This window comes from Excalfactoria chinensis, chromosome 3 (genome assembly GCF_039878825.1).
Source record: "Excalfactoria chinensis isolate bCotChi1 chromosome 3, bCotChi1.hap2, whole genome shotgun sequence".
Taxonomy (NCBI): Eukaryota; Metazoa; Chordata; class Aves; order Galliformes; family Phasianidae; genus Excalfactoria; species Excalfactoria chinensis.
In genome coordinates, this window is record NC_092827.1 from 90,276,521 (window position 1) to 90,292,125 (window position 15,605).

The 15,605-nt window shown below is 46.2% G+C and overlaps 1 protein-coding gene across 2 annotated transcripts; it reads right to left on the reverse strand.

The window, feature by feature from the left end:
- Positions 1-633: 633 nt before the first annotated feature.
- On the reverse strand, positions 634-13,479 carry SLC22A7 (solute carrier family 22 member 7). 2 transcript variants are annotated; one of them, XM_072332719.1, is made up of 10 exons: positions 13,102-13,479; positions 11,183-11,286; positions 7,499-7,653; positions 5,987-6,155; positions 3,666-3,783; positions 2,923-3,032; positions 2,622-2,836; positions 2,046-2,154; positions 1,190-1,396; positions 634-784 (listed from the first exon to the last, which is right to left on the reverse strand). In XM_072332719.1, exons 1-10 carry the CDS (start codon positions 13,477-13,479, stop codon positions 721-723), a joined length of 1,629 nt encoding a protein of 542 aa, XP_072188820.1. In that variant the 3' UTR covers positions 634-720. The 2 variants fall into 2 exon arrangements, with proteins under 2 accessions (XP_072188820.1, XP_072188819.1); XM_072332718.1 differs by having other exon boundaries at positions 634-799.
- Positions 13,480-15,605: the final 2,126 nt, after the last annotated feature.

Here is a 15,605-nt window from a genome sequence, read left to right on the forward strand (position 1 = left end):
CGCAGGGAATGTTGCTATGCGGTGTATTGCTACCAGGAGGCGCTCTTGGACAGAATGAAAGCCAGCACTGAATTAGTCAACATCACATTCACTAGTTCCTTTAACTATATGCACCAGATATTAGATATCTGCTCTCTCTATATATATATACACACATATCTTTTTGTATTTGGGGCAAATGCTTACAGTTATCCCATTCTCAGTGATATCACTGCATTGACTTTTTGCAAGCTTTAGAGTCTCAGTGCGGAAAATCTCCGGACCACTTCCACATTCAAGAAGTATCTGTAGCTACAGCTTATGGTTCACCCACCCAGCTAGATTCATTTAAGGAGATTTGTTTCTGTGCACTTCACGCTCAGTGGTTTTTATTGCTCTTTTTACATTTCTCGTGGTTTGTCAACCAATGGACTATAGTTTCTGGAAGGCTGTGCAGTGGTTTTAAAGGTGCTGCTGGTCCAACAAGACTGGAAGAGCCAAATATAGAGTCCTTTTATTTCCACACCCTGTTAGACCTCAGCCATCTTGGTCCTGATCACACTACAGAGTAGGGTTGTCTCCCTCCAGCTGGTTTTATGATCCACCTCCTTCCTCATACATCCTCAGCCCCACTTCCCTGCAGAGAGAGACCATGAGAGTGAAGGCTCATCCATTGGCAGGACAGATTACGGCTCAGTTTTGCAGTCCTTCACAGTGCCTATGGCTGTTCTGTGGAGTCCTTCACTTCAGAAGAGACTGTAATGGCATGCCCTCAGGAGCACTGGTTTGTAGAGGTCCTTTCACTCTGGAAGGAAAGAAACTATCATGGAGTCATAGAATCATCGAGGTTGGAAAAGACCTCTAAGATCATTGTGTTCAACCACCATCTCACCTCCATCGTTCCCATTAACCATGTCCCCCAGTGCCACATCTCACCACCCTGCTCCTACTGATACAGTCCAGGATACTGTTGGCCTTCTTGGCCACCTGGGCACACTGCTGGCTCATGTCTGGCTAGCTGCTAGCTAGCACCCCTGGATGCTTTTTGGGCTGGTGGATAGAAGAGCAAAGGGCCTAGCAGTCCCAATCCCTGCTGAACTGGCACTTGATCTGCTGCTGCCCATGGATGTGGAATTACAGATGGCAGATGGGACATTTCCCTGCCTCTTTGGTCAGACTCTTTGTGCGGGACAGGATGGAGTTTACTCACTGTGTCTTCTCGATGTCCTCAATGCCCTCAGGCAGGCGCACATTGAGTGTCTCTGGGAGCAAGAAGGCCACCGAGCCACAGAACACCGCTACACCACAGTACGTCACCTCAGGCAGAGACCTCCACACATCATCCAGCAGGAACACAAGTGGGGCCAAAGACCCACCGAGGCGTGCCATGAAGGAGGTGTATCCCATCCCATTCTGCCTGGAAAGGTAGGAGATTGTGGTGGCGTAGAATACCCCAAGAAAGAGATGGGTACTTAATTCATATCAGACCTTGCAAAAATAAAAATGGAGTCCTTCCTCTCCCAGGTAGTTCTAGGCAGGAGCCAAGCACTGGAGATTCCTGTGAGAACCTCTGGTCCTTCTGTAGTTAGGAAAGCCTGGCCAAAAATAGGACTTGGGACCTATTCCACTTAATGATTTTCAGGGGATGAAATAAATCATGCATAAAACAGGGATCCCAGGGCCTGTCTGTGATTTTATGTCATTAGTAACTGGATATTTCAAATGAACTGTCTTTTTTTTTTTTTTCTCCTAAAAGGCTACTTAATCCTTGCTTTAGTATCATCTGATGTCCAAAGGGCTATCAGACTTGTGTAGTAGTATGTGCCCCACAGAATACTCCTCACCACTCAACACATTTCTCTATCCACACACCCCGGGTCAGCAAATAATAGCTTTCTACCCATTTCTTGCCGGTGGACGTAGTCCTCAGAAACTGCTACTTTTAGAGGCAAGGGGTCAGTCCTTCAGTCTAGCCAACAGTACCTCTTGCTGTGTCAGTGCCCAAGACCAGACGGTGACATCCCACCAAGGGTCTGGCGGTGCCCTCAGGCAGTGGTGTCTCTTACCTCAGGACGGTGGGGTAGAGCTCAGAGGTGTGCAAGAAGACAGTGGTGAACGCAGCTTCTGAGGAACCTTTGGCCATAACGGCCATCACAGAGCGCAGAGAAGTGAAAGCTGGGAGGAAGGAAAAGACGTTTATGACAACAGTCAAAGAAAAATGTGCAGAAGTTTCTTGTGGTCACAGGTGCCAGAAGGCTCCAAGAGACAGAACTGAAAGCTTCAGAGCTTTGCTGCATCCAGCATCTGAATCAGTCTGAAAATTTGGAGACTGCTCTTTTGAGTGGAAGCTGAATGGATGGAAGACTAAGTCCCAGTATTTCCCATTGGAAAATATCTATGGTAAGGATGGGCACTTCCCCTTGTTATCAGTAGCCTTACAGTGCTTCACAGTGACTAGAGAACATCTGCTGCCTCTAGATAGTAAGGCTGGCCCACATCAGCAGCACTGTCCCACTAGTGCCCTTGCAGGTGGAAGACATCTCAATATAGAGTTGACTGTGGGCAAAATCTATGTTTCTCTTTCTCTAGCAGAGCACAGAATGGATACCTCCCCTTTAGCGTACATCAGAAGAGCATCTCACGTTTAGGAATGACGATATTGGCTCCTATGCATAGTCCGGTCAGGATGAGTGTCCATGCCTGGCTGTGCCGCCGTCCAATTCGATTCACCAGCACATACATGAGTATCTTGGCCGGAATCTCAATGATGCCAAAGACAAACTGGGAGAAATACATGTTGAGCCCAAAGCCAGTTAGATTCATACTCATGCCATAATAAGAGAAGGCAACACCAAACCTGCAAGGAACGTATGGAGATTGGAATAGGGGAAAACCAGCTGGGCAATGCAGGATGAATCCCTTGTGCAAAGTAACACTACTTACCACACTGTCCCAGAACACAGAGAGATCTTCCGCAGGACTGGTGTCCTGAACAAGCTGATGTAGGAGAAGCTCTCACTTGGCTTTTTCTCTGTAGTCATTCCTCTAAGAACCTGGGAGATGTGAGAAGAAGGAAAGAGCTCAGCTGCTGTACATTTAACATCCAGATATGAGACCCGAAACAGGCCGGGGTCTGTTGCCTTTCCTAATTTCATCAACCCATTCAGTTTTCCATATATTCCTACTGCAGAACAATTTGCTGGGCATACATTATCAGAGGCTCATCTTCCCACAGCATTTAATAGATTATCTACCATTTTAGAACAATTTTTCATCCATGGCCCCTTTTCCTCTCTTACCTACATATCCCACACGGCAGAAAGAGTCCTAGCAAAGTCAGCATTGGCCAGTGCCAACTCCTGATTTTTCCAAGCTGTACTTCTTTCACTGCATACTAAGTCCAGTGTCCAGTGCAGAGAAGCATCTTGCCATGACAGTGAAGAATGGAAAGACTCCCCACCTAACTGAAGCTGGTTTCTGATCTTTCATGAGCTGAATGTGAGTTTTCTCTTTAGCAGTGAATGTAAATGCTTTCTAAAGCAAAATGGCCTAAGGCATCCTGCGGACCACAGTGCCCCACGGATCATGCTGCAGGCTGAGCATCACTTCAGATATAAAGCAGATGTAAAACAGAGAGAAGGAGAAAACGTGGGAGGAAGAATGTGTCTGGATCTTCAGTTTCTCACCTCCGGTGAGACAGTGAAGTCTTTCCTTCCATTCATTCTGGCACATCTAAGCAGATGCTTGTGAGCTTGTTTCACTTTGCCGTTGGCTATGAGCCACCGGGCAGACTCTGGGACCCACCTGGTGTGAGGAGAGAAGACAGCATTCCTGTTGGCACCCCATGTTTTCCACCCCACAGACATGGCCCTGGCCAAAGAGAGGGGATCTTCTCTATGAGGCTTCTACCTCTACTGTGAATAACAACTGCGGTGCATGAGATTAAGACTAGCAGGACACCCTCTTTACACATACGTGCTATTCTACCCTTAAAGAACTTGTCTCTTAATTGAAATATGTCCAGCCAAAATTATTATGATTCAGAAATCTTGAATTTTCCGAGCTGGTTGAAGTTTCAAGCTCTTAACAAATAAAATTGGCCCCAGCAAGTTTATATTTAGACATGAGATTTAGATTTATTCAGATGTACAGATTTATTTAGATTTATATTCATGATTTTTGAGATCCTTTAAATGCTGATGTTTTAGTATATTAAAAACTACTATGTAGATAGGATTTAGCGGGCCCACTGAGATTATTCTTCTTACTTCCTTCGTTAATTGCTAAATTATTTATTGTTCACAACAATCAAAGCCTTCTGCAAAAGATAATACACTGGGGTCTAAATCATTGTGGCTGTGGCCCCCAGCGAAGAAGCCACGCTAGGCTATTGAGTGACAAGGGATGCTCTAATGCTGCAAAGCTAATTAGCAACTTGGAGAGGTTTATTTAGCAGACCTACCTTGAGTGGGCGTTCTGTGACTCCTATTTTTCTATCTGTCCCAGTAAAATGTCCACCACTTATCATAATCTGGCACATGTAACTCTTTGTTCCTCTCTGTGATCTTTTATCTGGTTGCAATTCATGGCTATGTGGCACTATCAGCCCTGGATTTCCCCAGGCCACAGAGCAGCCCAGCCAGCCTAAGCACCTGTGGGTCTACATAGCGGTCAATGTCCAGAAGACATTGGAAATGCCTCACAGTCAGATCCATTCCAACTATATGCAAACATTCCAATGTAGCCCAACTGAAGTGCAGTTAGAAGCTTGAAGGAATATTTGGGTAAGAGATCAACTGAGCTCATGAGTTTGTCAGAATCTCTCACTGAGGTCTCCCACTGAGCTCCCTAAAAGCTGTTGGTGATTTGTGTGCCCTAAGTCAGGTTGCTGTAAAATCAATGAACTATTCAACCTATTCAACCCATTGCTGAAAAGGGTGTGTAGAGCAAAATCACTTGCAGAACTGGACTATAGAAAGTTTTCAACTCCTTCCCAGAGGTTGTTAATACTTTGGCAAATATAAAGAATGAAAGGTGGCATTTTGCACTCCTTGCCACCATCTCCAGAGTAATGCTATGTCTTTTGGCTATCTAATGCCTCAGCTGAGAACAGGTATCACATCAACAATATATAATGAAAGTGTTAAATTAAATCTTGATTCTATTCTCCGGGGACTTAATTATCCAACAATCACTGACTTCTTGGTTGCTTGAATTTTGATCAGACAGTGTAATATTTTTGAGAACTCATTTCCATAGTAGGCACTAACAAACAAGAAAGAAATATAGCTATTATTCAAAGGGTGGATCCAAATATATCTATGAATACCCAGGATTCAATTTCTACAACTAGGTGTCCTAGAAAAAGAGCAAAACCTCAAACCAGAGAGACAGCAGAACATAGAATTCAGTTGTCTTCAATTTGATCAGCAAAACGTCAGATGTTATTCTCTGCCAGAAACCATTCGTCACTGTTGAAAGGACGAGTGCTTCTGAGCCATTGTTTAACAACAGCATCAGCGTGCATCCCATTTTTCACAGGTATGATGTGAGGTTTTGCTGGTAGCTGGTTGGTTGGTGCAGCTATTTCATCTGCTGCTTCATGCTGATGGACAGATATAGTAAGCAAGTAAACCATCACCTCCAGATGCCTCTCTAGTGGCAGCTGAAAGTCACGTTTGCATTTTTATACCTTTCCTGCTTATTGGATATGCATGTAATTTTGGGGTCTGCATGTATATCAGATTACTTTGTGCAGCTTCCAGCTATAACTCTCCATCACCCTGGGTGCACTCTGGGTCCAGATCCACTCTCTTGTCCAAGATGAACCAAACAACAACCCTGAGGTTGAGGAAGGCCAGGCCACCATTTCTGAAGGTTTTCAAGGTTGCCAGATCCAATTCCAGGACGAATGCTGCAATATTATTTGCCATACACACAGGGCAGAAAGGCAAATGGCATTCTGCTCCTGTTCCAGCAGCAGCAGGCCACAGGTTGCTGCACTCACCACAGGCAGACGATGCTCAGAAGACAAGGTCCCGTCACGGCAACCAAAAGCCAGTGCCATTCCCTCACCAGGTATGCTGTCAAGGCCAGCAGCATGTTCCCTACGCTCCAGAAGATGCTGGTCAGGACCCCAGAGAAGGTGCGGTGCTCTATGTCCACCCACTCCATCCCTGTAAGAGGGAGGCAGTGTTCAGCTGGGTCATACAAGGCTTCTCCAGAAGAGGGTCTGCAGGTCTTTGTGAGATGAGCAAAGTGAGGCAACATCCCTGGTCTTTTCCTCCAGGAGAATTCCACTGACATTTGCCACTTTTTAAATGCTCATCCACAACTTGACTCCTCACAAAGCTGAAAACAACTAAAGTGAAGCTTTAAAGGAAGATATTCTAGACATGTATTAACAATGGTGCCAGAAACACCCTACATGATATGTTTTTATCTCCTTCAATAGCATCCAATGGTCATCTTCATCATATTCATTTTTAATCTAACTACCCAGTTGTATCTTTCCAATTTCTCTGCCTATGCATTATTCCAGATTCAAGAAATATAATATTAATATAGTATACATAGATTTAGCTGAACTGGCCTTAGTGGAACAGATATTAATGCACATGTGAATCCAGGCTGATCCCCTTGTTTCTGTTTGAGAACTAACGGTCAATCTGCCTCCAGAGATCTTGACATCACGCTACAGCATCTAGCAATCAGAAATGGCCTTCCCAATCTCTACTTTGTATTGCAGGCATCACCTTTATAATAAGAACGTGCCATTGCAGGCCTTGGGACATGTATGATCTTGTTTGTATTTGTCCTTTCCTGAAGCATTTTTAGCTTGGTTTTGGGTGTATCTGCAAAAATTCTGGAAGTTTCTGCTGCACATGTAATGTGCTCTAAGGTATTGTGACTCTTGCTCAGGTCATCCTAAACATACTTATAAAACCACCTGATACTCTGTTGGGTAGCTTGGAGTTTGGAGCTTGTTTTAATTATGTCATTACTTAAATTTCTTAGCTTCAACTTTGCCTCACTTTGAGAGATTTTATCCTCATGTTCTTCCTTTTTTCAGCCTTTCTAAGAATACAGATAAATATGATGGGAACGATTGCTGCAAAGTCAAGACTGGAGAGGAAGACGCATGCCATGAATGACCCAACATCCTGCTCCTGCTTGACTGCTGAATTTCTTTAATTGCATGTGAAAATTGAGAACCCAATATCAGAGGAAAAGGGCAGATACTTGATCTACAGATTTTAAAGCATTAAAAACTGTGATTAACAGGAACTGCTGGCCAGAATCATAGAGGTTGGAAAAGACCTCTAAGATCATCATGTCCAACCATCACTGCCCATCCCCACCATGCCCACTGACCACATCCATCAGGGCCACATCCCCATGGTTCTTGAACACCTCCAGGGATGGTGACTCCACCACCTCCCTGGCAGCCTGTGCCACTGCCTGACTGCTCTTTTGAAGAAGTAGGCACCCTGTACACCCACAACCTCACCATACTTACCCAGAGGCAAGACGATCAGGGACACACCGCTCAGGGCCACCCCGGTGAGGGTTCTTGTGACAGCCAACATGCTGTAGGAGACGGAGCAAGCACTCAGCATCCCAAATATGATTGAGCACACAAGTGACAGCATGAGGATAGATTTCCGGCCGAACCTACCAAAGCACAGACAGGGTTACTTACAGGCTGGAAATGTGTTGAAGGAGTAGGGTTTGAAATGAGGCAAAGCAGAGACTTAAGGAGGTTGATACACAGTCTGCACTGCAATCCATAGCTGAAAAGGGTGTGCAGAGACACACCAACAATGTACGTTATGTGTTTCCACACAAACTGTGGACATTCAGTCTGTAGGGACTGATTCTGGCATTCTCCCAGCGGCCACCTGATAGGGATGGTGGCAAAGGCCTTTACTCCAGGGGGTGAAATGATGTGTTGGGATACAGTGCCACCATAACATTCTTAAGAATGGTCACAGGTAACTTCATGCAGCAGCTAGTTAACACGTCTGCTGGAGAAGAATCAACTCATGGCGACAGCCCAGGCAGCTTTCTGGATCTGCTGTGAAATTTAACAGACCCAGAAGCAATGCACCTGTGCAGGCATCCAGAAACCCACCAGTGCTGGATCCCATTTCCAAAAGTGAAAGTGTTAAGGAAAGAAGATACAGTTAAGATATGGTTCAAAAATACAGTAAGGAGTGTATCAAAGCATAAAATTCCCTGCAGAGAACAAGGCGGATATTTATGGACCCATTACTAGACCCTTACAGCAAATGCACGCCACCTGCTAACGGAACCAGAGAGAAGCTGGCAGGATCTAACCGCTACAAGGAGGCTGCCAGAAGTAATGCGGTTAAAATTGCCATCAAAGAGAGAGAGGAACAGAAAAGCCCAACCTCCGAACATTTATATGAGGAAAATATAATGAAAAGAGCAAACTGTGCAAGGATAAAAATGAATAAAAAAGCAATTTTCATAAATATCCCAATCTGCCAGAGCTTGATACAGCCCATGAGGTACAATAACAAGGTACAAAAGGAGGATCTGGACAAGAACAGGTAATAACAGTATTTCCTCCCCCCCCCCCCCCCCCTCCCAACATATTTCTATTCTTTTGCATAGATATGTTCTTAGTAAAAGTGCTTGGAAGCTTTGGTGGGTTAAGATTTGTCAGCAGAAGTGTTCTCAAGTGCAGGAGTCTGTATAAGCTTGGATCAGAATGAACCTGAGCTGTAGCTAAATGCCAGGACCAGATGTCTCTCATCCTGAAGCACTAGAGGTGCAGGATGTGCTTTACAGTTTCATGAGGGAGCGGATCCTCTTCTCTAATAGAGAAGAGAAATGGTGCTTTTACAGTGCCCAAAGGGAGATGTGGGCGCATGAATCTGAGGTTTAACAGATCTAGTATTGATACTGATTAAATGCAGAAAGGTAATGTTAAAAATTAGGATCTGTTGATGCAGATAAGCAAATGCTGCAGGTATCAGCAGGGCTTTCGTAAAGAAAATGCTCATAATCTGTTGTAACTGCAGGGGAAGTCAAACATAATGAGAAAGTTCTGATGGATTCAGAATGCTGGGACTTCCCAAAGCAGCCATAACCACCCTCCCACTAGTTCTTATTGAAACTGAGCTGTTACAGGAGAGGAGAAGAGGCCTTTGCCTGGGTAAACAGTACATTAATAGCCAGATGGCAGGAGTAAGTGGTTAATTCCTGAGCTGAAGAAACCCCTAAGCATTTCTGGCTCCCCACTTTAAATGGGTACAGCTGGAGGAGGCTGGGATGAAAATGAAGCCAAAGGAATGTCATCTTTCAGATGAAGAAACCGTGAAGAGCAGAAAGATGGAATGATGGACATGGGACTGAATATGCACCATAAAGTGCTGAACACCCCAGAGAAGATGGGAGACCAATTGCCATATCTGGAGTATTGTAGGCAACCAACACAATCTGCTTGATCTGTTCGCTGTGGTTTACAGCATGGCCCAGCATGGCAGTGCAGTCAGGTTGCTGACAAAGGCACGGCTGGCTGCCAAACCCTCTTTATCAGCCTCTTTAGCAGACTGAAGGTCCTGGTTTGTCTACTCAGCAGTCAACCCTTAACTTAGCCTTCTTCCCTTTTAATATAACCTTGGGGAGGTTATAGTAGGTATAGGTGGGGAAGAGAGTGAAGAGAAATTAAGACTGCACACAGTATTCAAGATGTAAGGCCATCACAAATATACACGTCAGTATAGATGCATGTATTTCTTTGTTTTATATTAATCTACCCTGAAATTCTGCCTTTTAATGCTCTCTCCCAGTCACAGAGCTCTGTAGGATCCTTCTGCAGTTCTTCACACTCAGACTTCATCTCTACCAGCCCAGTCACTCAACACCCCCTTTTCCACTCCTTTTCTAGATCATTATGAATATGCTGAAGAGCACACATCCAATTAGCAGGTCCCCAGAGGTGTCCCTTCACTGTACCAACCCAGCACTTACCCTTCCCTGCCCCCTCCCTGCTTTTGATCAATTATTTAGCCATGCAGGGACATCTTGCTCAGTTTCTTTTGAAGCCTTTTGTAAGGAAACCTCTTATAGATGATATCTCCTCTGTTCGCACACCTGTGAACATCTTCAAAGACATCCAGTCTGTTTGTAGGGTATGAATCTTATGCAAAAGAGAAATAGAAGTCCTATGGCCACTGGCTCAGCCATTCAGAATTGTTTCTACCCATTCACTCGGTAAGAGCTGGATGCCAGGCTGCCTGGCTGGCAGATCCCAAGGTCTTTCTTGGGGACCTGTACAAAAACTGTTTTAAACCTGATAAAAGATACAGAAGTGACTGGCAGCTTTGTATGGTGCACCTAGTCTTCCTCCTGCTGTGCAATGATTTTGCAGCCTACCTCACCCTAATGTTCCTTTGGTCACAGAGGAAGGAAACTGGGAGGGAATCAAATAGTTTCCTGCACAGGAAACTCAGCCATTAAATATTGAATATTGTAGAGAGAACAGCACATCCTGATTGCATGCTTGCTCTGCATTTTCGGTGGTAGATTTCCTGGTTCTGCTATTTGATTTCTTAATTGCTGCCCTTTCTAGGTTGTTACTCAGACTTTTTTTTCCCCTTTACATTATCACATTCTACCACTTAACTAAGGAGAGCAGATCTGCTCCTGTTTTCCCTATCAGGCATGGTCTTAGCTCTTCCTCGAGGCGTGCCTTCCTGCTTGACCCTGCTTCTCTACTAACATCAGTGACAGTTTTTGCTTTCCTGAGACTTTTTTTGGACATGATACGTATTTGCTTTAAGCCCCTCCCTTGTCTGTCCTTAGTTTCTGGATAGCTTGCCAGGACTGAACTCTCAGCTGCTTGTTTCAGCTTTCTTTTAATCATCTTTCTCCTTTTTAAGCAGTTCTCTTTCCTGAAATCTGTTCCTGCAGCACTTCTGACCCCAGTGCTACTGTCATTCTTGCAATGCACCTTATCCTCACCATGGCCAGAGCAGCAGTCTCCTCTATCTGGCAGCCCCATGAAGCAATCTATGATCCTAACTCAGCATTTAGTCCTTGCGTTGCTTCTCAGTATGACTTTAATCCAGTTTGGATTGTGCTTTCCCCTTTTTCTGCCCCTCTCATTGCTTTTGCAAGTCACGTGTGTGTGAAGGCCTTGCCAGGAAACTGCAGCCTTGGAGGGTCAAACCTGTCTGAAAGGTATCCAAACACCACAGCCCCCATCGTGACGCCAATGAAGAAGAAGGTCGCAGTCGCCTGGTTTAGTCCACGCTGCTCACACACGAGGTCCCACTGAAACACAAGGCCAAAGTGACAGTGAGTGCCCAGTTCAGCCTCTGTCTTCCTTCACACCCCTTCCCAAGTTGAACCAGGTGCAGTTTAGCAAGAATATCCAGAATTTCTTCTTGGGGAGGGTGGCCAGGCATTGGAATGGGCAGTGATGGGGTTAATCAAGTGACGTGAATGTGGCACTGAGGGACATGATTTAGTGGTGGGACTGGGTAGGTCAGGTTGATGTTTGGGCTTAGTGATCTTCAGGTTCTTTTCCAGCCTAGACAACTCTCTGATTCTTTGTGCTACGATGTTCACTATGGAATGCCATCTTGATATCCAGTTAGTGCTGACCTGACCAACATTTCCAAGTAGTCCATTCAGGGAGGAAGAAACACAGAGGGGAGTCAAACTCGTTCCTGATGCTAACTTACTTATTTCTATGGAGACAGTGATCTAGGCACTCTTCTCAATTGAGTTAATTAGCATCATTTTTCTTTCTCGGAGGTTCAAATGTTGCTAATCATTACAGAATGCTCTGGCCAGGCTGCAGAGTTAATAATCCATATGTGTGAAACTTGACAAAACTTAATTTAAACATCAACCCAGCCTCACAGGATCTCTGACAAGGCCAGTCGGACCTTGGACAACCTTTTTTGGCTGCAAGAGAAAAAGACTCCACAGAAAGTCCACAGCGCCTTGAACACAGCCTGAAGCCACAGCACTCTGAGTGCAGTGTTGTACGGCTCTAAGTCCAGTGCCTCTGCTACAGAGCATTTATCCTGCCTTTTTCTCCAAGGGTGCTTTCTTTACATCTTTCTCCCTGAAACAGTGAGGAAATGAAATGCAGACCTGGTGCACACCCAGCATCCACCTCTGTGCTTGCTAAAACCAGAGGCTGGGTGGTGGGGAGGAGGCACTGGCTCTAGGATAAGACTTGTCCATGCTTTTAGACAGCTGCTGTTGTTTCTAAACTATTTCCCTTTTGTCTGACCAAAGCGTCCCCTTCCCTAAAACCTACTGTGCTTTGGGCTGCCTTTCCAGGAGGAGAAGCTACAGCCTGTTGGTAAAGCATTAACACCCAGAGGTATCACTGTTAGCCCCAGCGAAGCATTTCAGAAGGCTGGTGGTTAATGTTTGATGAGTGGGGACCTTGGGCAGACTCAAGGTTATGGCTGACCAGAGTGCTGCGCCTCACCAGGAGCCCTCCGAGAGCACATTTTGTGGCTGATGGCAAGGCACTCTGGTGACAACTGGACTGATGGACTCCTAAATCTGGGAAGCGTCTTCTAGAAGGATAAAGTCACTGTGAGTCAACAGCTTTGCTGAGGGCTTCTTCCCATCAAGGCATGTAGTCAAAAGATGTAAAACAAAGATATACTGAAGGGCAGGAATAGAACAAGCGGGGAAAGTGAGAAAGGGTGCTTAATCTCAGGGAGGAGCAGGGGATGGGAGATCAGAGAGGAGAGGCAGACAAGGGAAGTAACAAAGTGCTTGGAAAATCAAGAAAGCCACAGAGTCAGATGAAATCCTTACAGGGTGTGATCCTGCACTAATGCCACGTGGCCCAAGCAGAGAAAATCCCATAGCAGTCCCTCCTTCCCACAACCCCAGTCGCTCAATCACCTGGAGGTGCTCGTTATGAGAAATGTTGGTATCTACCTCTGAACTCAAGAGAACTTCCCCGTCCCAAGCCATCTTCTCTAAACAAGTACTTTCCACTGGTTAAAAATGCAGAGATTCCCTTTCGATTCAGTGCACCTCGTGAACATGTCTCCATCTCCTCAAAACACTGAGCTAATTTCATTTCCAGCTAGACCACAGGCCAGGGGTTACCTCAGTGGAGATGGTGGAGGTGAACTGCGAGTGGTCGTAGACCCACCCGTGCTGGCAGTCCTGGGTGACGGAGTCATTGTCTGGTTGCAGAGAGGAATTGAGAAGCAGGTGAAACTGAGGCTGTGAGAACATCTCACAAGAACTGAAGGTGCCGTCGGGCTCCCGGGGGATGCTGATGAGCAAAATTTCCTCCGTGGAGAGGTTCACAAATTCTTCCTGATGCGGAATTGCACAGTGGTGAGAGGGGGTAGCAGCAAGAAAGTTGTGCAGCAGGAAATGCATGGGAAGGTTGATTCTTGGGAGGCAGAGGATTAACAAAATCAAAATCTGGAATCTGCCAAAGCCACCAGTTTCCAATAAGAGATCTTCAAATTTCATCTTTTCTATAGAGTTTACTCATTCAGAGCAGCTGCGTACCGAGGAGCAGCAACATGGGCTTGAGAAGCGGTCTCTGTCCTTGGAGCTCAGCTTCCCATGGCTTTTCAAACAGCCACTTCCTTGGACTTTGAGACCTCATGGCAAGGCTTTCAAAAGTCACTGTGAAACTCTCAGTTTGGGGTAGAGCCAAAGAAATCATTCCGAGAAGTCATTCCGTGTGCACATGGAACACGCAGCACATCTATTTCAAGCAGATCCAGCATGAGGCATTTGAGGTTTTCTTAAGAGCCCTTCCCTCCCCCAGGAGTGCAGTGGATCCCCCCAGCATGGAGGATGACTGTGAGCACCAAAGGCTGATTGCTGTGCATCAGCTGTGTTCTCAGGATGGCTTGTCTCAAGTCGTGACCTGAGAGCAAGGGTTGCACAGAGGACAGGGCACCAAGAAGAGAGAAGAAATGTGTCTCTGAATGGAGACCAATTGGTTGGGGATCAATATAAGAGCCCAAAGAGGGACCTACAGCCTTCAGCAGGGCCAGAGGTACTGCCACTCAAACTTCACACTACGGATCTCCCAGCACCACCAGAAAGGGGCTCCTGGAAGAGATGGGTCTTCAGTTTGCATTCCTACTCTTTGTGTGCATAATCTAGACCATGGGCTCTTCATTCAGCCAGAGCCACTGCAGAAAAGGAATGGACCGTACATATGTGAAGCTGTAAGTTGGAGAAACCTGTCATCAAAAGTCAAGGCTGACTAAGAGCATGCACCACTTGCATCTTCTGTGAGCTGCATACTGCACAGCTGCTGGGCAAAAGCCTTGATGAAGCAAATGGGGAGATGCAGGAACAGAGCTGGTGCAGCTTGGGTCACACAAACAGCACAATTCAAAGGACAATTCCTGCTCCAGGAGACAGGAATAAAAAACCCTAGCAGCTCTAGGTACTTCAGGTCAGCCAGGAGCTGCCCACCCTTTTCCCTGGCCAGTAGAGACCCAGCCGGAGGATCTCTGGCATCTAAAGACAAGACAGGCAAAGGACAAGCTGGCAAGCTTAGAGAAGAGGCAGTATTAAGGCTGGTTAAACTGGGAGCTGTGGGAGTGGGGGGCTCTACCTTGTTTTCCCACAGTCCTCTCTCAGTCCTGTGCTCCTGAGTGTTCAGGGGTGCTGATACACCTGCCCCAAAGCTGCAGTGGGCCAGAGAACAAAGGGCTGCAGAGCAGCAGGTGGACACAAGGAGGGCTGAAGCAGTTCTTAGGGCCTCTCTGGTTGTGGCTGAGTGCTCAGGTTCAGGCTTACGAGGCAAAGGATGGCATGCTGTGACCTTAAGAGATCTTTGCTTGTCTCAGCAGCATTCCTGGTCATCCATGTTTAACTAACATGCTGCCCCAGACTGCACTACAGAGTATAGCCGTGCTCATCTTGGGATGGGAGCAGGAAAACTGGGTGGGAGTGAAGCAGGGTCACCCAACAGCACCATCCCTCCAGTTACAGTTTAAGCTCAAGTTGATCTAAAGGGCAAATTGTTTTTCTTCACCACTGGTCTTCTAAGAGCAAGGAACAGGAATTCTCATTGATATGCTGTTGCATATTTAAACTGCAGAGCAAATCCAGCCTCCCCATCAGAAATGAGGTCACAGTCCATCGCTCTGCAACCCCTGGAGCTCTCCTCTTCACACTGCAATTGTTAAGAACTATTAGATGACTGCTGTATTTCTCTAACCCAAACACGTTCTCGTAGCGGGTCACTACGTGCAGTTAATGATCACTGCACATACAACTGCTGTGACCCTGTCGTACCACTTGGCTCCAGACCCTGGACCTGCCTCAGGTGGCTTGGGCCTGCCTGGTGGCAGCGAGATTACGCTGACTGCTCACGTATGAAAACAGAAGCTTCACATCCACAACACTTTCTTCAGCAATCTTCTCCAACTCAGAAGGTCAGCTGCTGGTGGAGAGGGAATGTTCTTCAGTGGTCAACAGGGCATAGTCCTATCAGCTCTCAGCACAGCCAGAGGAACTGGGTTGGGAGCCAGGTCCATCAGCAGCCCGAAACATGGCCAAGGGATGAGCTGCGACGTGAGTCCAAGCAGAGAGCCCAGAAGGGGCTGGAGACAGGGGAACCAGGCCTT